This window comes from Fusarium falciforme, chromosome 5 (assembly GCF_026873545.1).
Source record: "Fusarium falciforme chromosome 5, complete sequence".
NCBI lineage: Eukaryota > Fungi > Ascomycota > Sordariomycetes > Hypocreales > Nectriaceae > Fusarium > Fusarium falciforme.
The window spans coordinates 489,434-512,889 of NC_070548.1; the positions used below are offsets into that span (position 1 = coordinate 489,434).

The following is a 23,456-nucleotide window of genomic DNA, read 5'->3' on the forward strand; positions in this document are numbered from 1 at the left end:
TTTGGTACCTATCTTGGAAAGGAGGCCTCGGTTTCGCTACAACTCCACGCTTGCGCCTGATCCTGTTACATCAACTCGCGTCACGCTACAGCATTTTGTAAATTTGAGGTAGCATGACGCACCCGACCTCACTGTACGGAACTCAGCCTGAGAGGGCTCTTATCCAATGATGTTCCTTGATTTGGGAGACCTGATGAGGCTTGGAGACTGGAGCGGCATGAGCTCACCCCGAGCTCAGGTTAAAGCAGGATCGACTCAGGGTCATAGGCGAGAAGAGAAATCTTGGACATCTAGATTCGTGGCAGAGTTAGGCTGTTATAGTTTCGTTTAATAGGTAGCTTCATGTGCTCATCACTGCGTGCTTTATTCTTGGGCTCCACGCCCTGTTTGTAAGAGAAAACTCTGAATGTCGTTCCTTTTAATAACAAAACAATGTATTTGCATCGCCACCCTCATGAACTTCGTCGCTAAGAAAAGGTTTCATTTAGCGGTGGTTAACGAGTCGTGTAACCGCCATTAGCAAAGATAGTCTGACCCGTGATCCATCCGCCTTCAACGCAAAGGAACTTGACCAGTGGAGCAATGTCCTTGATATCAGTTAGGCGTCCCCCAATCGCCTGGCTCTTATGAAACTCGACTGCATCTTGGGACTCTTGTGGATAAAAGAAGGCTGCAGGAACACAAGTCTTGGTCAGTCACGCCGACAACCGGATGCGGGAACATACGTGTATCCATGGGCCCTGGAGCAACAGCGTTGACACTGATTTTGCGACCTTGGAGTTCTTTGGCAACACCACGCGTGAAGTGCTCTACTGGAGCCTTGGAGCCTGCATATGAAGTATAGAAACCAGTGAAGGCTGCCAGGAGCGAGGTCACGATGGTGATGATCTTGCCGCCCTCTTCAACATGCTTGGCGCCCGCTTTGAGGATCAAGAATGCAGCCTTGGAGTTGACACTGAGCATATCGTTAGTAGGTCGATCTTGAATTTGCGTCGCGAATTAACAACACTCACGCAAACATTGTGTCATATTCTGCCTCTGTAATATCGACAATAGGCTTCTTGAGCACCTTACCAACCGTGTTCACAACGATATCGATCTTTCCGAAATCCTTGAAGACAGAGGCAAACAGTTTATCGACAGCAGCCTCGGTCGTGAGGTCTCCTTGATAAAAGGAGAACTTCACACTCGGAAACGAGCTCTTCAGCTTGGTAGCCAGTGACTCGGCATCTTTCTTCGAAGCGGGAGAGTTGTAGTGAAGCGCAAGTTGAGAGCCCAAGGGAGCCAAAGCTAGGGCAATCTCTGCACCCAAGTTCTTTGCTCCTCCAGTGATGAGAGCGACCTTTCCGTCGAGGGACATGGTGAAAGCCGAGAGGTGATAGGAATTCAGTGTTTGAGCAAGTTTAGAAAATGGGAATCAAGGACGATGGTTGATGAGGAAAACAAGCATGGCAATCAATGCCCAGTTATATATTCGTACGCCCATACTGATGTCGCCTTCGTTTGGGCACTTGGCAGTATCTCAAATCTCGAAAGGCAGACCAAGAAATTATCAGTTAGACTCTCGGCAAATGTTCAGCTGAAAAAGGGCGCTAAAATGCTATATGCATATTCCTAATCGGGGAAAGCGCCCGGGTCACGAAAGCTCAGGGAACAACATCGTCATCTTCGAATCATGAGCGATACATCTCCCAGCAATGGAGACATGCCCGAACCATCCGGCTCAAGAGGCGGGGAACAGTAAAGGCTGTAGGTGAGCTGTCAAGGCTCGCTGAGGTGACGGCAGTACGGACTAGGTCGAACAAGGAATATGCACTTTGCCCATTAGTGTGCTTATCCGCTCGCGTACGCGGGAAAGCTAAACAAGGTGACAGCTGCTTTGCATGCATATACCCAATTTAGCAAGGTGCAACAACGCCACGTGATATGAGCTCACGAGTTGGGCATCAGCCGCAGGACCTACGCGGGAGAGCTCCAAGAATCCTGAATTTGACCATTCCAAACTTTCGACAACCTTGCCCTGGGCATCATTTTGTCCACCCTCCCAATTCCTAACTTCCGAGTCTTTTCTCCTCGGGTAAATGATGAACCAACATGCCAAAAGAGTGGAGATTCGTCGTCAGTAATCGGCCAAGCGCCCTCAAGGCCAACGCCGCGAGCATTCGGGGTCATGTCGCTTGCCAGGGTTGGAAAGCCCACAAGAAATCTCGAGGCCAGAGACGCCGCCGGGGCCTGTCGGCGCTCAAAAAGACAACTTATGAATACGTAGCCGTGGACTGGCCATCTTGTTTGTTTCCTCCCATCGAGTACCAGCTCGGAGGTGGCCGAGTTGATCCATTCAGGGCTTACCCGGGATCCCAGCATCCCGCTGTTCCCGCCTTGCTAGATCACTGTACGTGCCAGGGAGTCAAAGATAGCCTGGTCATATGCTGATCTGATACAGACCTTGTCCACATGGCTGTTGACATCCCCGAGCTAGACCAACCAGGCAATGCCGGCCTTCTCCGCTCAAGCTGGTTCCCCCTCGTCATATCTGACGAATGCCCATTCAAAGTAATCCTCCTTCTGGCAGCATCCAATGCCGTCGCAATCAATTACAAGCCATACGCCTCTTGCGATCTCGTTCAGCTCCATACCAACGCAATCAAGGCCATCAACAACGCTTTCGACAGCAGCGAGAAGCGCATTTGCGACGCTCTGATTGGCGCTGTCGCCAAGATGGCGAGCTTCGAGGCGATGCATGGAGACATCACCTCGTACCGCATTCATATGGAGGGATTGTGCAAAATGATCGGCCTTAGAGGTGGGCTGAATCAACTAGGCCTCGATGGCTTACTCCGACGGATTGTTGTGTGGATTGACATCAACTCTTCGTTTCTGCTTCAAACCCCTAGGTATTTCCCCCAAGACGGCTTTGCAGTTGGAGAGGTCTGGGGTGAGCCGAATCCAGAGCGATTTATCGCGCCGTAGCTGCATGAAAGGCTGGGAGCTGTATCTCATCTCAAAGTGTCCTTATCTTGTCTTTCGCCTGCACAGCACTAGGATTCCCACCAAGAGTAACACTTTCTCGATGGGGTCCGTTGGGTAATAAGGATGACGAGGCATCTGGCCAGGAGGCTCCAGATGAAAATTATGCCATCCTTAAGCAGCAGACCGGCCATACCACTTAGACCTCAGTAAAGGCAAAACGTCCTCGAGGCAGCTCCACTAGGTCAACATCCTTGCCACGACGACTCAGCAGCATGCGGATGAGATGGCCTATGTTCAGAAGCCTCTACGTCTGTCAGAATCAAAACATGACAGGATGGATAGCAGAACAATTGCCGACATGGAGGTGTGAAAACAAGAGCTCCTTGGTGAAGAGTTACCCTGCAGAGATAGGTGGGCACCGTCACCAGCCAGACATAGGTAAAAGCGGACAAGACATAGTGAAGGGCCATGAGTGGCTAATGCTTTAAAAACCTCGATGAGCCTTAAAAGTAATAAGAATATATCCAAGAACCGCCGATAGCCCCCGCTTCTTACTCTGGCCCGGGGAAGATGTGACCCAGAGACCGTTCTAGCCCATAAAGTCTTAGTCAACCGCGAATAGGTTTGCAAGCGAGGATTTTTGATGTCTTATTGACCTCGGGGGATCAGAAGCCGAATTAAGGGGAAGGACCTTCTGATCAACGTGCGCCGCAGTGTCTCTTGACGCGAACTCGGCATAACTTTGAGGCCAAAAGAGGGATGGGCCAGTCTTGTTCTTCATATTTGTACTCCTGTGCCTCTTTGCCCGTCCGAACGTCACCCGATGTTTCCTGGGGCCCCGCAGAGGCGTCAGCATCCAGGCTCGTTCGTGCATAACATCTGGGGCTGACAGGGGCTCTCCCTGTCAAAACACTAGAGCTGTCATACCAATCCGGGAGTACTCCGAAATCTGCATGGCTCGTCTTGGCGCCGGGTTGCATGTATGGAAATATTCGCTACCACGTAATACATACGGGCTTAGTGATATTTCCGCCATCCCCTCTACGATCCTGATGCGGGGAAGTACGCATTTTCGGGAGAGAGCTGAGCGAGCTAGAGACTAACTGCCCTTCTATTGATACTAGGAACTCCAAGTCCAGAGCTCTGACGGGCTAGGCAGCGAGCTTCGAAGGGAGCGGCGACCCTCGAAGGCGTCGAGACCGATCCTTGCGAAACACTAATGGTCTTGTCAACGGGGACCCGAACTGAAGGGCTTTCAGGAAGTTGGAATTGCCCGATCATTTATCCGTCGCGGTCTCTCACCTGTGAATTTCCACAGGCAGTACTTGGTACTTGTGCTACAGAAGATCAACTGCTCCCCTGAGGAGGCCGCAGGGAGGAACTCCAAATACCAGGATCTGAGAGCTCCCGAGGGCTTGGGATCCAAAGTGGCGGCATCTGTGTGGTACCGAGGAGAGTGAGGTGGAGTGAGACGGCAACGTCAAACCCGGGGAAGATCAAATGATGTGGCTGAACAAGGGTTGGCATTTCGAGCCTTCACTGGCAGAATGAAGACCGTCCCCTTGTTTGGCTTGGCATTGGCGTAATTGTCGTCGGCCTCTGTTATTCCGAATCGCCCAAGTCATCGGTATAACCTCCACCGTCACAGGGTTTGCACTGGATGCTGAGCCCCCCGAAATGGGTAATGAATTCGTGAACTAAACGGAAAGAAAATGCTCTGCATTCTCTTCTCGAGCTGTGAGTATATAGAAAATAAACCTGGCAGAGTTTGTCCTCTAAATGCGAACCGAGGCGTTGGCTATGTATGGTTTGTCACGAACCCCGGGATCAGGCCTCAATAATTTAAGTCTAAAACTTTGCCGACAAATGAAAAGTGGAATAATAACATCATTCATGCCCGTACGCTTGATCATCCGTTCTTGCTTTCATTTAATAATTTTCTCGTCATGTAACTCTTGGCCTCGTATGTCGTTTAACCTCGTTCCGCCACCCCCTAGCGCATGCTCCATGTCCTCCGTGCCTGATTTAAACTCCATGAGCCACATGACGTGGACCTCGTTCTTCGTTCAAGTTTCGTTTTGTAGTCTAAACCACTTCTACCCCTTTTGGGTCCCGCTGAGCCAAGCTTTGAGACTTGAGCATAGCCGGATTATGCGGGGTCTGAAATCATTGACAGGCGAGCCAAGATTCTTCCACAAAGGTATTTAATCATAACATGTCCTGTATCTTCAGACCGGTCAGATCCACGCTTAACTAGCGATCGATCGCGTCCATCCTTAACACTTGCCAAGTAACAAAACTTTCCTCTCCTTTTTTCGCTCTGCTCTTCTTTTTTCCCTTGGCATTCCTTTCATTTTCCCACAGACATCCAGTTCTCCATCTTCAACCCTCATCCTACTCGTTTCGTCAAAAAGTGCCTTCGCGATCCTGGCCGCAATGTTGCTATTGAAGGCAACTTTGGCTTTGCTTCAGGCAGGCTCGGCGCTGGCTGGGGTAGTGGTCAAGCCAAGGTCAAAACAAGACGCAATCGTTTATGCAACCAAAGGAACGATATCCCTCTCGTCAGATGGGACAGATCCTGACATTCTGATTCTCGATTATGGTCAGAATGTTGAGGGACATCCCACCTTTGAGGTTGTGTCCACATCCGGGGATGCTTCTGGTTTCGAGCTCACTTTCGCCGAGTCCAAGTATGCCTTTAGCAACTACATGGTACGTTCTTAGCATCTTGAGTGGTAAATTTAGTTTACTGACAATTCCTCTAGAGTGACGGGCCTCTCGCCCTCGCAGCTGCCATGGACAACTATCGTGTGAACCAATACAACATCTCCAAGCCTGGACTTGTTACCAATCGCCTCATTCAAGGAGCTTTCCGCTATCAAAAGCTCAACCTTTCTACGGCTGGTGAACTGCGCCTCAGGAAGGTGGGCGTGAAGCAGACGGTTCATACTACGCCGCTCACCGAACTCCCTGGAGCTTTCGAATGTTCAGACAACGACTTGACTCGGATTTGGTATACCGGTGCTAGGACGGCTCAACTCACGGAGATCCCCAAGGACACAATTCCCGACTTTTGGCAAGTCACCGATCAAGGTGCTTTTGTCGAGAGTGCGGCGCCGCAAGCTCTCGCCAGTGGTACAGCTGCCCAGCTACTCAGCTATGAGATTGACTTTGAAGTCAAGCCCGTCACTGAAGAATTCAGCTTCTCCGTGTTGTCGGACACTCTGAATGATGCCATTGTCATCTCTTGCAACGTGGTAACTGGCGTGGTCTCGGCAACATATGCTCCTCACCCTGGCTCAATCCCAGCTGCCGCCAACGCCCAGGTCGGCAAGTGGCTGTCCGTCCATGCCCGGGTCAACATGGGGGAAATTTCGGTATCCATCAACAATAAAGTGGTTTTGGAGTTCGGTCAGACGACCAAATTCGCTGGTTCTTTCGGTCTCGGGGCACCATTCGGCCACTCAGCCTACTACCGGAACTTGAAAGCTGCCACACTTGATGGAGTAGAGGTCTACTCCTCTACTCTTAAGGACCCTAGCTTCCTCGCCGACTTTTTCATGGGAACTAATCCTGCCGATACGATTGTGGATGGCTCTCGACGCGATAGGATTGCCTACACGGGAGATCTCGACGTCGCACTTGCTTCAAGCTTTGTGAGCACCTACGGCACTTCTTTCATCGAGGGCTCCCTTGAACTACTCGGTTCTTACCAAACAACCACAGGGTTCTTTATCCCGACCGCCAAGATCCAGCAGGAACCACTCAAGGAAATTCTGGATGTCAATGTGACGGGCCTTATCGGCTACTCCTTCAATTTCCTCAACGCGTTGGCTCAAAACTATGAGGTCCAAGGCGACCTTGCCTTTGCCAAGAAATGGGCTCCTCGTATTGTGTCAACGCTGGACTGGGCGCATTCCAAGTTGGAGAATGGTCTTTTCACTCTCGCCGACGCTTCGTTAACGGGAGATTGGAACTATTATGATCCTCCTCAGACGGGTGCAAGCTCCAAGTTCAACTCTCTCTACGCCTACACCTTGCAGCAGACTCAGTCTCTGCTCATGGATGCTGGCGTTGATGTCTCTGTATACCAGAATCGTCTCGAGAGCCTTCGCGATGCTATTCATTCTCATCTCTGGAATGATACCCTTGGGGTCTATATCCTAACTAACGAGATCCCAACGGGATTTGCCCAAGACGCCAATGCAATCGCCATCTTATCTGGCATCCCGCAGAGCCATGGCGTTTCAGCAAAGTCACTATTATCAACTCTCGAAAGTGGCCTCCAACTTCCTGCGGGACCGCTGGCCTTCAGCAACTCCACAGTTAAGGCTGGATTCGCCCAAAAGATCAGCCCTTACGCCTCGGCCTATCATCTTCGCGCAGCTTTCGAGTCCAACGATACCGATACTGTCCGGCTCCTCTTGAAAACCCTTTGGGCTCCCATGGCAAACCCTGCCCATGCCAACTACACCAACTGTTTCTGGGAAACCCTGAATCCCGATGGCACCCCAGGCTTGGGCCTAGTAACCTCTCTTTGCCATGGATGGGGTGCTGGCCCAACTGCCGAGCTGAGCCGTCATGTTCTCGGCGTGAAGGCTGTTAAACCTGGTTATCGGGAGTGGAAGGTTGAACCCATGACCTTGGATCTCAGCTGGGCCAAGGGCCGCGTCCCAACCGCACATGGATCCATCCAGGTTCAGTGGAAGTTTGTGTCTGGCCTTTTACAGATGAAAGTTCGTGGGCCCAGCAGTGGTAACACCAACGGAACTGTCCATCTTCCTACGCCCCTACCCACACCCCTTGACAGGACTGTTATTAAGGTGAATGGAAAGGTTGTGAGTGGCACCAATTTCAAAGTTCGTGCTGGTCAAGAGATTACCATTATGCAAACCAAGAAATAATCCTTGGCTTTTTAAGAGTAGCCATAGAGTGAAGTTGTGGCAGTCGTGAAGGTTCCCAAGGGATAAACCAGTCGTGCTAGGTTTATATTGGCAGAGGGGATGCTGGCATTGTCTTAAGCGGGGTATCTGTCACGTCTGGCAGCTTGCTTAAAGGGTACTAAATGTAACTAAGTTATACTAATAGCACAGGTAGCTGGTATATATCAAAGTGCATGCCAGTGTGTTTTATCTCCTCTGCTGTGCGAAGACTATGACTAAGTTGCGCACAGCATCTAGCCAAATGAAGAGAGGCATGCTCCTCGTGACGTTGTAAAACACCGCTCTTAGGTGAAGTGGCGAGTCTCCTAAAGCTAAGATCGTATCTCCTTCTCAAAGAGAGCACTATAATGTTAGTTAAGATCCTAACTATGGAGTGAGTGACCTCTCTATAGCCTTCGCACAGCAGAGGAGATACTTGGGCTATTCCTCAAGTTACTTGCTTCGTAGTGATCCTTGGCCTAGGTAGATTACTCGCTTCAGGGGGTAAACAGGCAGTAAAGGCCTCTTTCTCACTGCTGAATTCGATCACGCTTTCCTGATCAGGTCATCCTCGACAGGAAACTTCAATGTGCCAAGGAGCCTTGCTTCAACCTGCCGCCCCAGAGCCTGATTCTCGTGTGGAGGCTGAGCAACAAAGGTTGACGTGGCAAAAGACGAAAACAGATGAAAATAACCTGTTGCATACAAAGCCAGCTACGGTTATTGGACAGCCAGAAAGCCTCTCCGCGATGTTGCGGATCGTGAAGACGTCGACAACCAATGAAGCTCGGATGACGAAGCCACAGCTGAACATGGCGGCAGCTGCCTTGCCGCCGTGAAACATCGCTTAGCCCAGCCTGATTCCTTTCGAAGCCTTAATGAGGACATCTGACTTCGGCCTCAATTCCCTCTCAAATTCGTTTCGATACTCATGAACAAGAGTTTTCGCTTCGTCTATAGTAAGGGCTGAGTTTTCGATTCGTCGATAGTGATGGCTGAGTTTCTATATAGGTAAGTATAGACCCTATCTTGGAGCAGCACCTGATCGCAGAGACTAACGGTGGAAAAGCCGGTCTGAAGATCTTTGGTGGAAAGCTGTCGCCTCGCTCAAACCCGAGCTTCGTGAGCTATTCTCTGATGAGGTGGTCGACAAGCGAGGTGCCCTTGAAGTCCTGCTGTACCAGGCTCGGAGGCAGAGAGAGGTGTGCATTAGAAAGCAATGGAGAATCACGAAGAAGAGCGGAGATGTCATCATCCTTCGCGACGTCTTTGAGAAGATTATACAATGCGTGGATAAGTTCAAGATGCTCGGCAACGCGGCAGCCGAATTTGCACCCGGGTATGCCTCGGTGCCCTGGGCAGTCATCAAGATGCTGCTTCAGGTATGTATGTTGACTTTGATCACCTTTAAGCCCTCTGACATGTTCAATAGACAGGCATCAACGATACTACTGCATTTGCTGCCATGATAGATGGCGTAGAGGAGGTGACCAGCATAATCGCAAGATTTGCTATCTTTGAAGCTGTGTGCATGAAACACACAACCTCAGCAACGGAACACTTGAAGGTTTCATTGGTATCGCTATACGCAGCAGTTCTGAGCTTTTTGGGAATATGCTGCCAATACTTCTCAACCAACACCGGAAAACGATTCATGAAGGCGACCTTCGACCCGGCAAAGGAAATTGAAGATGCACTGAAACGTGTCAACTCGAAGCAAAAGGAGGTTGAGAGGACGGCGCAGATTGCCAACATGGAGATCATGTATGGCACCTCGGCTCGTGTGCATGACCTAACTGCCATGGTCAGCAGCCTGTCCGCTCAGCTGGAGACTGCCAATGCCAGTATCGCCAATTTGAGCATCAACGCGACTAATGGCGAAGCTACCACGTCGAGTGAGAAGGCAGACTCTGTAAGGGTAGCCATCGCATCCATCATGGGCCCGACTACGCGCACTATTGAGAGGTTGAAACCTTTCCATGATCATCTGCTGGTAGAAGAAAGACAGCAGGTGTTTGGGTGGCTTTCATCTCTTCGCTATGCATCTCACCACCTCACAGAGGCGAAAGGCCGGCTGAGAAATTCGGGTGAATGGCTCTTCCAGAAGTCAGAATTCCTCTCTTGGATGAATTCTAGTATATCGGGAACTCTGTGGGTTCACGGAATGCCAGGATGCGGGAAGAGTAAACTTGCGTAAGTATATAAAACCTCCCTTCTAAGCATCGCTATGATAGAAGCTAATGGCGAAACCAATACCAGCTCGGCTGTCATTGACCTTCACCTGACCCAAGCAGCAGAGCAAGGCCCCATGGCCGCTCCTGTTGCATATTTTTACTGTGCTCGCAATAGTGCAGAAGCAGGTCGATCAGACCCTGATCAAGTCCTTCGCTGCATCGCTCGACAACTCTGTGGCGACGACCCTAAGGAGATAGTCAATGAGAACCTCCTTCATAAATGGGAGCATGTAGGGAAACCGAGAATAGGACAAGGACAGCTGAACATTGAAAGTATCATGGGCTTGATCCTGAAAACTTTGGCCGACAACCCAGCCACCATCATAATCGATGCTCTTGACGAGCTTCGTGCAGACAGACGGCATGAAATATTCGAGTATCTGGACCAGATTGTCAAACAATCGCCCAACGTCGTCAAAGTCTTGCTGACTAGTCGGAACGATGGCGACATTGTCTGCCGGCTCGACACCACGCCCAACGTCTACATCAGCGCTCAAGAGAACAGAGGCGATATTGAGCGTTTCATCGATTCTGAGTTGGACAAGGCTATTACTCAGAAACGCCTCCTGCGTGGCCATGTATCGGCGGATGTTCAACGGCAAATTACATTTGAGCTCAATCATAGAGCTGATGGAATGTGAGATATCGTGACTCCTCTCCAACTCGCTTTTCTGGACTCACATGTGTGGATTAGGTTCCGATGGGTCAGCTTGCAGATTCAAAACCTTTGTGACCCTCAACGGATGAAACTGGAAGAGGATGTCCTTCACGAGCTTCGCCACCTTCCCCAGTCATTATCCGACCTCTACAAGATTGCATTCGATCAGATCTGTCAACTCGGCCCGTGGAGCTATGAGATGGCCATGGGCGCCTTGCAGCTCCTGCTAGTAGCTGGCAGACCTATCGCCTGGCCTGAGATTCTTCACATCCTGCAAGTCTCTCACAGCATTATCCAACGGCCAATCTCTCGAGAAGAGCTCCTCGACATTACTTGCAACTTTATCGATGATGATGGGAAACAGGAGTGTCCACGGTTTGCGCATCAATCTGTGCGAGAATATCTCGAAACTCGTCCCGACTTTGCGAATGCGGAAGCAAATGTCGCGTACATGTGCTTGCGTCAGATTGCCGCCCCGAACAAAGCCAACATGAGCAATTTCCAGTATCCGACCCTTTACCTGTGCGATCATCTGGCTGCCACGGTCCCTGAACAGAGGGTAACTCTCCGCCCTCTCCTGCAAGAGCTATTCCGTCCCCCGGCTTCAGATGGCGAAGGGAAGCAATCTAATCTTTTTAAGCAATGGAGAAGTCGCCTCATAACCTTCGGGGACGATGGGTCCTTGTGTGTGAGAAAGACTGACTCTGTCGGCAATCGTATCCAAGCCACTATGACAGCTTTACCCCTCAATGTCATCTGTGCTGTGGGTCTGGATGAGATTTTGATCATGCTGAAGCCATCCAGGTCCGACATCTTTGGTGGAGATCGTGAACGAAACTGCTTCATGTTGGCCATTCTCCTAGATCAGCCACGTATCGTGAAGGCTGTTCGAAACCTGGGGTTTTCCGTCGATATACCTTCAGCAACTGGTGGAACGGCTTTATCACTTGCTGCGGAACTTGGAAAAGCAAGTTTAATCCGGGAACTTCTCGTCTGTGGCGCCAATCCGAATCAAATTTGCCAGATCTCGGACAAATCGTGCACTGCCGCAGAGGAGGATTCTGAACCGACCGTTCAGAGTAACAACCGCAGGCCTCAAACATCGTTGGGATTCCACGTCAGTCGGAACGGCCGCCGCGAGATTCAAAGTCCCTTTCACTACAAGGAAGAGAAGAAGCCAGTCCTATATGTTGCCATGAGCAACGAGAACGCGGCTAAGTGTGTTGGCGCTCTATGCGAGTTCGGCGCTAACGTCAACACGCGCACCTCGAGCAACACGACAGCCTTACAGAACTGTCTGGAGTACGGTAACTTGAGAGTCATGTTTCAGGTTTTCGGAATCCTGCTCAAGGCTGGTGCTGATGCGAGCGCGTTGCTTGAGAGTGAAAGGACGATTGCACATGTTGTCGCAGCCATGGGGCATTGCGAGCTCATCCGCCAGTTACTGGATATCGGGACCGACTGTTCCTCGAGAGATGTGTTTCAGCAGTCACCTCTCGAACTTGCCATTCGATACGGTCACACTGAGACTGCAGAACTGTTGGAGTCAAAGTACGGGCCCCCTGGGCCACGAAAGACCTCACCATTGTTGAAAGGACAAATCGTTCTCAGTTCTTCGTCAAATCTCTCGGTTCCTTCTATATCCGTGCAAGATTATGGAAGCAGCAGCCAACCACCGGCTTCCACAGATCTCGACTCCCCACAACCCTCAGTACAACCAAGCGAACCTCAGTTTACTTCGAGCGAGAGTTTTGAGTGGAATCAGGTTATTCTGGCGGAGGCACCGAAGAAGTCTAGCTATCGGAGATCCATTAGTAACCTCTTCAAGAAGATGAAGTCAGGTTCTCAGTGAAGGTTTAGTTCAGGAGGTAGAAGAGTGAAAAACACGAGCATCTAACCAAATGCGATAATAATAACTAACTAGGAACCTTGTATTCGAGAATACTCTTACACGGCTATAGTGATTAATGGCTTTCTTGCTAGAGGTTAATAAAGCCCGAGTCAATCAGCCACTCAGCTGATAGATATAAAAGAAAAAGGTCTGCTGTTTGAAATACTATATTTGTATTAGCTACAATAAGCAGGGAGATAGGGCAAGGTCGGGCATTATCATTTGGGAGGAACAGGCTTAAATGATGCTAATGAGAATGCTTTTGCGTTTTCTAGAAATATCTATGTGTATACATATCTATAGATTTTCTTATCTATTATTATCACGTTGTTTTAATAAGAGAAAGAAAAATAAATTATTAAGTAAATTTTTATTTACTTCTTTTAAGTATTAAATAACTTAAAATTATTCTTAATTACACTCTTTACGCCTTTTAGCCCAGACTACCATTCCATCGGCGCTTCGGAAGCGGGGCAAACGCCGTTCCGAATCCCGACCTCATCTCCCCGAGCCGCATACACCTAGCTTATTCCAACCAGCCCACCTCAACATTTCCCCATCACGCAACATGCCCCGGGCTTGCGATCCGTGCTCAGTCAGGAAGATCAAATGCAATGGCAGATCTCCATGCGACGGCTGTCTCGCGGCAGACCTGCCGTGCTCGCACGCACGGAAACGCAAGAAGCCAGGGCCGAAGGGACCGAGGAAGCGGATTAAGGAGGCTATCCAGCAGATGCAGACAGCTGACGCCTCAATTGAGGTGGAAACAACGGAGACATACAGCCCCGAACTAGATGCGGACACGTCTGGGCCAAGTCCAAGCATGTCTGATCCTCCCAACAGCCCCTGCGACAACAGCGCCATCAGCGGCCGAATGCCGCTGTCAACATTCAATTACTACTTGGACATATTTCGGAGCCATCTCCACGTCGTATGGCCCGTGGTAGACTGCGACACCATCAAATCCCGTCTCCAAGACACAAATGACCGAGCCGTCTATGCACTCGCCGCGGCGATATGCAGCGCGACAATAGCCCAGCTACATCTCCGCGTCAACGGAAGCGTACATTCTCACCATCAGATGGCCCTCGAAGCCGAAAGCGCACGATTCCTACTCGACTATTCATCGCACGAGACCATCGATGCCTTGCTTACATCCTTCTTCTTGCACGTGTTTTACTCCAATACCGGCAAGATGACCAAGTCCACGCTTCTACTACGCGAGGCCATCGCCTACTCTCACATTTTGGGTCTTCACCAAGACATATTCTACACCAACCTTGACCCATTCACGACACAGTACTATCTTCGCATCGCATGGATCTTGTTCATCACAGATAGGGCCCATTCACTGCAGCACGACTTGCCACCCACCTTCAAGCTCAGTCCGACACTGCCTGAACTCCAACCCCAGGACGGTGACGGTCTCAGCACAGCCTTTTGCAGTTTATGTCGACTCTTCCAATCTTTTCAAGAAGCCTGTCCCCCAGATATTCGATCCACCGGGGGCCACCACTTGCTTGGAAACATTAGCACTCAACTCCGCCGAACACACCCATTTCCACTTTGCGAGAATGAGGTCCAACGCGCCGACCTCGTGGTCACCGACTCTTGGCTGCGCGTCGTCTTGTGGAAGGTGGCGATCCCATATGTCGACTCCACGACGGATCCCAACGACCGAGGACTCAGTGTGTCGTTTCCAATGTCTGTGGCGAAGGATCTCCTCTCCAAACTTGCCACCTTGTCATCCTGCGCCCTCGAGGCCCATGGCCCGGGAATGGTAAGCCGTGCCTATCTCTCCATGTCGCAAGCTAATCTCGAAACTACAGGTGTCCAAACTGTTCGAGGTCGCGAGTTCCGTCGCCGACGTCATCCTTTGTGCCCCCGATCTAGCAAACGCCGGGTCAGTCCAGGTTGGACCCCGAGAAGTCCTATATGCGCTGGGCAGTTTGATCAGCTCCTTGCGGACAACTGGTCATCCTGAACTGCTCACCCTGCTTCACGAGAAGATGATGGCATGCGCTTTGGATCAAGCAGGGCCGGCAACGTTGATGCAGATCACGGATGTGTCGGACGAGGATGCACAGAATCTTGTTGTCCCACATGGATGGGATAATCGATAGGTTTATTCTACGCTTGGGTCTATCTATTCCTTCTTGACTGAAACAACCAAGGCTTCAAACGGGCGAAGGGCCAACTTGTCCTGTGTAACATCCACTTCTAGGTAGTTGGACAGCAAGACCTTCCCAGACGACAGGTTCACAGACGGAGGCACATCCCAGGTGACGAGAGTTTCCCGGAAGTTGCACACAACTACTGCCTTCTGGTCGCCGCTCGATCGTGAGTAGGCAAAGACGTCGTCATGGGATCGATCGAGGAGCTCGAAATCACCATACACAAAGATGCTGCGCAAGTCTTTGCGCAGAGCCAGAGTCGATCGCCAATATTCAAAGACGCTTCCCGTTGCGGAAACTTGGGCTGCAGCGTTGCAGGTCTTGTAATCGTCGTTGACCCTTATCCAAGGGGTGCCGGTCGAGAAGCCGGCGTTGGGGCTCGAGTTCCACTGTCAAACTATTAGCAGTGCTCCAAATACTCAGAATCCATGGATATCTGGATACTCACCTGGACAGGCAGTCGGGCGTGGTCACGCGACTTCAGCCGGTATTCCTTCCGGGCAATGTCCAAAGCTGCAGCATCCGACCCAACTATCTCGTTCAACCTATGTCTACACATTAGCAACATACCTGACAAAAACTCGCAACAAATCTTACTCTTCCCAGTGATTCAGAGTCTCAAGATCCCGATACTCAGAGATATCCCACGTCTCAGGCATGTTGGCCATACCAAGCTCCTGACCCTGGTACACAAAGACAGTCCCGCTCTGGAAGCAGAGGAACGTGGCAAACATCTTGGCCGCAAGATTTCGGAACTCGGGCTTGTCGGATGCCCAGCGGGAGATTGTCCTCGCTTGGTCGTGGTTCTCCAGGTACAGCGCGTTCCAGCCGCGGTTCTTGTACATAAAGGTCTGCCACTTGTCGACGATGGACTTGAGATCTGACATGGCCCACTTGCGGGGGGAGAATTTGCCTTGGTCGCCATGGTCCATGTCCACGCTGCGAGAGTCAGCTCACTGAAGGTTTTCATCGTTATCATGGCGCTTACATCTCAAAGTTGAAAATCATGTTCAGCTCTCCTCGGCTCTCTCCCACGCTCTTGATAACCTCCTTGGGATCTTGGACCGACGGCATCTCTCCGACTGAAAAGGCATTGTACTCTTTCAGGATCTTGCCAATGTCTTGTAAATATTCGTGGAGTCTCGGACCGCAGGCAAAGTGCTCGACACCGCTCTGGTACTTGGCCGAAGGAATCGTCACCTCTGCGTCTGGAAGTCCGGGTGTCTTGCTGATGAAGTTGATAACGTCCATCCTGTCCAGGGTTAGTCATATACAATGCTTTAACACCGACAACGTACCGGAATCCATCGACACCCTTGTCTAGCCAAAACCGAATAATATCGTGGACGGCATCGCGGACTGGAGGGTGCTCCCAGTTGAGATCAGGCTGTTCCTTGGCAAACAGATGGAGATAATATTCGTCGGTTGCTTCATCGTATTCCCACGCGCTGCCTCCGAAGAACGCGCCCCAGTTGTTAGGAGGCTGTCTCGTGCCGTCTTTGTCGTATCTTGGCTTCCTCCAGATGTACCAGTCGCGATATTTATTGTCTCGAGATGATTTTGATTCTTGGAACCACTTGTGCTGTTTCCCAATCCCGTCAGTGTATTGAAATCGTAGTGGGCTCGGCCTTCGTACCTGATCTGATGTGTGATTGACGACGAGGTCCATAAGGAACTTCATCCCTCTCTGATGAAGACCCTCAATCAACCTCTCCACATCCCCCAAGGTTCCATACTGTGGATCGATATCGCAATAGTCTGCGACATCGTAACCCATGTCAACCTTGGGGGATGGGTAGATGGGGCACACCCAGACGATGTCAACACCGAGTTGCTTGAGGTAGTCAAGCTTCTCGATCACACCGGGGATATCGCCAATGCCATCTCCATTGGAGTCTTTGAAAGATGAAGGGTAGATCTGGTAGACTGAGGCTTCCTTCCACCAGGCCTCTGTAACGGGGCTGGCGTTTGGTAGCGATGTGGCAGAGGGCATTGTGTTGAGATGTGTGTGGAAATACCTGGGGAGATCAAGGAGAGGGGAAACGGAGGGGCTCTTTTATCCCCGTGAGAGCAATAAATGGAGCACCTCCCTTGATGTCACATCATCAGCCTAATATCATTATTCGTCTAAGCCAAGTGGTAGTCACTAGTGACTGCGACCTCAAAAAACCTCCCGGGAACTCCCCCGGTAATCCTCCCGAGAATCTTTCCGAGAATCTTTACACCAATCATCTCTCACCCCCTCAACCAAACCCGCTCCCCTGGCCCTTAGCTCAGAACTTTCTTCCACTTCTGTGGGGATTCTGGGGATCCAGACGGTTCGCACATGATCTCCATGGGGTGACAATCTCCTGGTCGGCGCTGAGGATTTTTGCCCCAGACTAGGTCCCCGGATTCGGGGCTCCCCGTTTTCTGGGTTAGCTTGTTGAAGTTGTTACTAGAGAAAAACTTGACGGCGAAGCGTGATACTCCAGCCGGGAGAAACACATATAAGGGCAGAGTGATGCCCTCCAGTTGACAGCTTTTCTGACTTAACAGCCACAAACACCATCTAACATCTACAAGTTCAACTCGTCTCTTCTTATATATCCTCTCTTCGCCATCATGGGCAAAAAGGAATCTCTAGCCCTCAAGTCGGGCAACGAGGTCTACAAAGCGTACCGCAACAACACAGACCAGAAATGGATTCGGGACCCTGGACTGAGAAAGCTCAACATGGGCCTTGCCTTCATGTTCTCATCCGCAGCTGCAAACGGTATGCACATCTTCTTTCCCTTTCCATTGTCCTATTTTTCTCGAGAGTCCCGTTGAGAACAGCAACGACATTTGGTCTTGTCCCTCCCAGCTCATCCCACAACAACCAACTTGAACCCCTGTTGGATGCTGCTCTACGCACCAATCAGCTAACTCGAAACAGGCTTTGACGGAAGTCTCATGAATGGCCTCTTGATCATCCCACAATGTAAGTGACTGTTGCTGAAGAATAAGTTGCAAGTATCCTGATGGAAATCATAGGGAGCGACGACATCGGAGACGTCAGCCCCAGCATCCTCGGCCTCATCATCGCCGGAATCAGCCTAGGCGGACTTCCTACCTTCATCCCGGCTGCATATGTCAGCGACTGGATGGGTCGTCGATTCACCATCGCCCTGGGCTCATCCATCATGGTTGCAGCAGCCATCATCCAAGCCGTCACCAACGGGCCATGGGCATTCCTCGGTACCAAGATCATGCTCGGAGTTGGACTTGGCTTCGCTCAGACTTCTGCTCCTCCTCTCACGACCGAGATTGCCCACCCAAGACATCGCGCCAACGTTACAAACCTTTTTCAGGCCATTTGGTTCTGGGGCGCCATTCTTTCCGCCGTCGTCACCATGGGAACGCTCCACATGAGCGGGAGCTGGAGCTGGAGACTTCCCGTCCTCTTCCAGGCCTTCTTCCCTGCCCTGCAGCTCTGTGGCCTCTTCTTCGTCCCCGAATCCCCAAGATGGCTGATCTCCAAAGGCCGACGCGATGAGGCGTTCCAGATCTTGGCCAGGTACCACTCCAATGGTGACACTTCAGACGAGCTTGTCAACTTTGAGTTCAACGAGATATGCACTGCCATTGAGCAAGAACGTGAAATAGAAAAGCCCGGCATCATGTCCTTCTTCAAGACGAGGGGTAACCGTCATCGGTTGTTGATCTGTGTCTTGGTTGGATTCATGATTCAGTGGGCTGGCAACGGTGAGAAACAATTCGAACATTGGCCATGGGGTTCATCAACTAACTCTTCCTAGGCATCGTGTCTTACTATCTCGCCCCCATCTTGGAGAGCGTCGGCGTCACTAATTCAGTCTCGCAGGCCGGAATCAACCTCGGCCTACAAGTCTGGAACGCCATCCTCGCCGCACTAGGCGCAATGGCTTGTGAGCGATACGGCCGACGACCTCTATGGCTCTTATCGGCCACCGGCATGCTCTGCTCCTTCATCGTCATCACGGCCCTATCGGCTGTCTTCGCCGACCACGGAAACAAGGCTGCTGGCAATGCCGTCGTACCTTTCCTGTTTATCTTCTTTGGATTCTATGTCATTGCCTTCACGCCACTATCAATTGCCTATCCAGTCGAGATTCTACCTTTCGATCTCCGATCAAAGGGCTTGAGTATCAACCTGAGCGTCGTCTTCGGAGCTGGTTTCTTCAACCGTAAGTTTGATCCAACTCCCCTCCTCAACCCTTGTCTAACAGCGCTGCAGAGTATGTGAACCCGATTGCTCTCGACGCGATCCAATGGAAGTTCTACTTTGTCTACATCGGAACCCTAGCTGCGATGCTGCCGACTATCTGGTTCCTCTTCCCCGAAACAAAGGGAAGAACTCTGGAAGAGATCGCTGTAGTCTTTGACGGCCCTGGTGTCAATCACTTGGATGCCGGTGATAGGGTGTTTGGTGGTGGCAAGTCGATTGATGCACAGAGTGTCGCTCCTGAGGCGGAGCATATCTAAAGAGTAGTCGTAAACAACCAAAAGAAAGGACAAGTCCTCCCTCGAAAAACATCCTAGAAAGAAATACGCAGTAGATGATACTCAGATTGTTAATATTCGAAAGTATGATTAAGACATGAACACTTAAAAGAGCTCTTCCTCCAGTCCATAAGATTACCTCATCTTCATCTCAACACACTTCGCCTCCTCAAACATCTCCCCATCCATGATCCCATGCACATACGCCTCCCCTACAAGCCGATACTGCCCCTCTCCATCTCTCCTCAGTAACAAAGGCACTCTCCCACCCTTCACAAGCACAATCCTATCTCCCACCTCAGCGTCTCCCGGGAGCAGAGCCAAAAACCCATTCTCGCCACGTCCCAGTCGTCGTTCGTACACGGGCTCCAGCAAGCTAGCAAACTCGCTATAGTCACGCCACGTGCGCATCACATACCCCAGAAAGGCCAAGGGACGAAACAAGCTATCCACACGCCATTGATGCAAGTGGAAAACGGGTCGCAGACTGGATCGCCACGAGTAAAAGAGCTGGGCCGTCGCGTGTCGGCCACCAGAGGTAAAGGTACCCACACAGAGCGTCTGCCAGTAGACGGCGAGCGGGTCGTAGCCGTCCTCAAACCCTGGGTCAGTGGACGGCGTATCCTGGCTGCTCTTTGACGATACTGAAGACTTCTGCGCAAATGCCTCCCAGTCCCAGAAGGTGGCCAGGTGCGGGACAACCGACGACAGCTCCCAATAGATTGCCATGACGAGCATAAATAGCTGGCCCAGAGAGGCCAAGCGCGCCATAAGTGTATCGCCCGCCTTGATAGGCTTGAAGCCGCTGCCGTCTCGTTGGAGGCGATGCAGGACGGGTGAGACATATGTGATGGTCATCACCTCGTGGCCAGCGAGCACGAGGAGACGGTCGTCGGTGAAGCGTGGTGTCGCCTTGGTGCCGCAAGAGGCGTGAGTCTGACGCAATTTTCCTCGAGCGTCATGCATGAGAGGGCGAGGGCCGCTTGGTGCACTCCAGTCGGGCACCCAAGATGGAAGCTCCAAGTTGGTAGTTGGAGTGCATGCTCCAAGAACATTGAGGTTACCCAATTGCAGTAGCAGCTGCCGAGTAGCATGACAGTACACCTGGCTAGTCGACAGTCTGTAGTCAGCCTCGATCGCAAAGGAACCAGCCGAGTTGTCTGCGTCCGCGTCTATAAGCCCCAGTAGGGCGTAGACCTTGTCCCTGGGATCCGAGGCTTGTCGAAAACGGCATTGAACCAGTAGTTCCAGCAACGTCTGCTCTGGCGTCGTAGTCGATGGGCGCTGCCTCTGCTCCCACAAAGCATGCGTTGACAGGTAGGGTATCACGATGGGATCGACAATTATCCCAAGCGTGACGGGGTTCCAAATACCAAGAGCAAACCCGTAATTGATACCAGCCGAGAAGCGTTCCCAGTCCATGGTAAAAGTGCCAGCCATGATCACGGCGTGTGACGCGAGGAGAATTTCCTGAACGGTCCAGGCACGGAACCACCACTCGGCACAGGCAAGGTGGAGGATGCTAAAGTCGTCTCTAAAGCGGTCGAAGAGCGGGCTCTCTGTGAGCTTCAGCTGCAGCATTGCCAGAGTCGGATTGTAGGGGTCGATGTCCATGGAAGGGTGTTGCCTAGAGATGGCCTCAGCTGCGAGCTCATCGACCATGGCGAACGCCTTTGCTGTGTACGCAGGACGGCTGTCTCCCATCCACACGATAGTGCGAGCAGCATTTCGATAGATGTCTGCCATGATGGACACTTGGTGGTTTCTCTCCAGTACACTGTTCTGGTCGATGCAGACAGCGTCGACCCAAAGCGTGCATGGCTGGTCTGGCTTCCGGATATTGAACAAGGCGGTCCGGAGGTTTGTCGTGACCATGAGGGTGCGCTCATTAATTTGTATAGGCGTCAGATTAGTTTTGTCACCCCAGACATAGCTTAATGCGTCATATTCCTGGAGCCGGCTATCCAACGAGTATTCAACCAAGTTGCAGGCGATATCGTCCTGGCGGGTTCCCGGGAGCAGCTGAAGAAGGCGGATCGAGCCAGGTCCGCCGGCTAGGGCTGCATATTCGTACGGCTCACTGATAAGCTCGTTCCTAGTGCGATCCTAGTTGGGTGGCTTCTAGTCAGAACCACAGCGAGTTGGCTAGAAGGGTTGAGACAAACTGGCAAGGTCCCATGTGCGGGGTGATCCTCCTCAATGCTATTCTTCCCTTGAGTCAATCTTTCAAAGGTTCTCTCTACTTGCTTCCACGCACGGTATGACATGATGTTCAAGTAGCAGATGCTGCGCCTGTTGTTACAGAATTGGCAGAAAACAAGCGGTTTGTGAGGAAGGAAAAAATCATGTCAGCTTGATCCTGGTCCAGCTTTATGCATGGCACGGGCCACGTTCACTGATCGACCAGATTCGCGAGTTCGCTAGTTCTTGAGGGCCAATTAGCAAAGACGATTGGAAACTGAAACCATGCTGAAGAAAATTGTTGTTGATGATTGGACGGTCGAGGCCTATGGCCGACGATCGCCGATATTCGCTGTGAGTCACGTGGAGAGTCCACGAGCAACCTCCCTTCTTACAAAGGCATACTATAAACTCAATACCACAATCTTTCTCTCTTCATACCTCATCATCGTTGTTTCCCCCCATATCTATGTCGCAAGAGCGTGGTGTCTCATCCACCGGCAACCACGCGACTCCCACTTCAACCTCAGTCAAACCCAAACGGCCTCCGATGCCTGCAGCCACCCCATCTCAGCAAGCCTTTCGGGGTAAAATCATCGTTCTAAACGGCTTCCCGGGCACTGGGAAACTCACAATCCTCAAAGAAATCAAGGAGCTACTTCCCACTGAGACGACCTGCCTTCTGGACAACCACCTACTCATCGACCCCGTGGTAGCAGTTATCCCAGGCCGAAGCCAAGAACATCATGAACTGCGCCGTAAGATTCGAGCTCCCATCTTTGCGAAACTACGGGAGCGTGCACAAGACGGCCATACCATCCTCATGACGGCTTGCCTGGTTGAAAATGACGAAAGAGACGCGGGCGTCCTCCAAGAGCATCTCAACATGGCACACGAAGCCGACGTACCCATCTTCTGGATAAACGTGCACTGTAGTCACGAGATATTACAGCAACGCGTCGCAAGCATTGAGCGCTGTCAGGGGACCAAGACGAAACTGACGGACCCGACCCTTGTCCGCGACTTGGTAGATAAGCACCGTCTTATTGAGCCACAAAAGACCGACAACAGCCCGGAAGGATTAGTATTTGCAACATTGGACGTCAGTGGATCCGTGGATCTCTCTGTCAGTCGTCTAATGAAAATCACCGAGCTCCCATAGAGCGTCATGACAGGTCGGATGGATTCCGAATGGGGGATTTTTCCAGCAATCACCTGCAGGTCAGTAGCAAGCAAGCAATATGCAATACCATCCGCCTGACTGACGAAATGCATACACATAGTCAGGCTATCTAAGGGAAGAATTGCCGGCGCATACACAAATAGAAACTGGGGTGTTGATATGACCTATGCCGCCAGGTAGCAAATGTGAAAAGAATGGGCGCCTGGTCCATGATCGATGGGATAGATATAATGAAAACTTATTTTTATCGTTAATTGGACTGCCTACTAATGGCATATATCTATTTCTCGCGCAAGTGTTAACGAGCAACGTTGAACAACCATCTTGCTTCAGTATCCGAACCATTACCCAGCTCCCCTCCGCGACAAGAGTTGCTCCCATCTCCTCAGTGCCGCCACTAACAACTGATAAGGAGGGGGTTTTCCGAGGCATTTATTCGAAAAAAAAAAAAAAAAAGAGGATTTTCTAGAACTTGTCGCTTGCTAAACAAGTTAGGTTGATAACTGACTCGTCACATAGGCTCGGGTAGGCACGGGGAGAGGGTACCTCGGCCAACGTCTGCATATCTAGGGGCAATAAGACTGCCTAGGAGAGAAGACTAGCAAACTATAGCATATTGTACCATTCTAAGAGGTTTCACTAAAGTAAAGAGAAACCCAGATAGTTCTATGTAGTCAGGTGCTGACCTCATCTTTCTCCCTCATTTAGCTGAAGAACGGCTGAACGTCTACGCCGACGGA

At 51.1% G+C, this 23,456-nt stretch overlaps 8 protein-coding genes and 2 pseudogenes across 10 annotated transcripts, besides 2 other annotated features; 7 read left to right on the top strand and 3 right to left on the bottom strand.

Moving 5' to 3' along the window:
* Positions 1-494: 494 nt before the first annotated feature.
* Positions 495-1,360, bottom strand: NCS54_00638900 (Hypothetical protein; the record flags this gene model as incomplete). Its single annotated transcript, XM_053151851.1, has 3 exons — positions 495-670; positions 726-955; positions 1,014-1,360. 3 exons carry the CDS (start codon positions 1,358-1,360, stop codon positions 495-497), a joined length of 753 nt encoding a protein of 250 aa, XP_053007826.1.
* A 734-nt stretch (positions 1,361-2,094) lies between these two features.
* NCS54_00639000 (Hypothetical protein) lies at positions 2,095-2,970 on the top strand (the record flags this gene model as incomplete). The annotated part of the gene is made up of 2 exons (XM_053151852.1): positions 2,095-2,392; positions 2,444-2,970. The coding sequence occupies 2 exons, from the start codon at positions 2,095-2,097 to the stop codon at positions 2,968-2,970; spliced, it is 825 nt and encodes a 274-aa protein (XP_053007827.1).
* A 2,436-nt stretch (positions 2,971-5,406) lies between these two features.
* NCS54_00639100 (Bac-rhamnosid-C domain-containing protein) lies at positions 5,407-7,874 on the top strand (the record flags this gene model as incomplete). Its single annotated transcript, XM_053151853.1, has 2 exons — positions 5,407-5,682; positions 5,736-7,874. 2 exons carry the CDS (start codon positions 5,407-5,409, stop codon positions 7,872-7,874), a joined length of 2,415 nt encoding a protein of 804 aa, XP_053007828.1.
* Positions 7,875-8,881: 1,007 nt separating this feature from the next.
* Positions 8,882-9,375, top strand: NCS54_00639200 (annotated as a pseudogene). The gene is made up of 3 exons: positions 8,882-8,903; positions 8,962-9,274; positions 9,325-9,375.
* Positions 8,882-9,375: a sequence feature.
* Positions 9,376-10,242: 867 nt separating this feature from the next.
* On the top strand, positions 10,243-11,446 carry NCS54_00639300 (annotated as a pseudogene). The gene is made up of 3 exons: positions 10,243-10,763; positions 10,821-11,343; positions 11,393-11,446.
* Positions 10,243-11,446: a sequence feature.
* A 1,797-nt stretch (positions 11,447-13,243) lies between these two features.
* Positions 13,244-14,798, top strand: NCS54_00639400 (Zn(2)-C6 fungal-type domain-containing protein; the record flags this gene model as incomplete). The annotated part of the gene is made up of 2 exons (XM_053151854.1): positions 13,244-14,455; positions 14,505-14,798. 2 exons carry the CDS (start codon positions 13,244-13,246, stop codon positions 14,796-14,798), a joined length of 1,506 nt encoding a protein of 501 aa, XP_053007829.1.
* Positions 14,799-14,821: 23 nt separating this feature from the next.
* On the bottom strand, positions 14,822-16,842 carry NCS54_00639500 (Aamy domain-containing protein; the record flags this gene model as incomplete). Its single annotated transcript, XM_053151855.1, has 6 exons — positions 14,822-15,238; positions 15,298-15,394; positions 15,447-15,788; positions 15,838-16,101; positions 16,148-16,431; positions 16,486-16,842. 6 exons carry the CDS (start codon positions 16,840-16,842, stop codon positions 14,822-14,824), a joined length of 1,761 nt encoding a protein of 586 aa, XP_053007830.1.
* Positions 16,843-17,453: 611 nt separating this feature from the next.
* NCS54_00639600 (MFS domain-containing protein) lies at positions 17,454-19,334 on the top strand (the record flags this gene model as incomplete). The annotated part of the gene is made up of 5 exons (XM_053151856.1): positions 17,454-17,604; positions 17,767-17,811; positions 17,865-18,575; positions 18,629-19,036; positions 19,087-19,334. The coding sequence occupies 5 exons, from the start codon at positions 17,454-17,456 to the stop codon at positions 19,332-19,334; spliced, it is 1,563 nt and encodes a 520-aa protein (XP_053007831.1).
* Positions 19,335-19,487: 153 nt separating this feature from the next.
* Positions 19,488-21,619, bottom strand: NCS54_00639700 (HET domain-containing protein; the record flags this gene model as incomplete). The annotated part of the gene is made up of 2 exons (XM_053151857.1): positions 19,488-21,458; positions 21,518-21,619. The coding sequence occupies 2 exons, from the start codon at positions 21,617-21,619 to the stop codon at positions 19,488-19,490; spliced, it is 2,073 nt and encodes a 690-aa protein (XP_053007832.1).
* A 464-nt stretch (positions 21,620-22,083) lies between these two features.
* Positions 22,084-22,695, top strand: NCS54_00639800 (Hypothetical protein; the record flags this gene model as incomplete). The annotated part of the gene is made up of 1 exon (XM_053151858.1): positions 22,084-22,695. One exon carries the CDS (start codon positions 22,084-22,086, stop codon positions 22,693-22,695), a length of 612 nt encoding a protein of 203 aa, XP_053007833.1.
* Between the last annotated feature and the right edge of the window lie 761 nt (positions 22,696-23,456).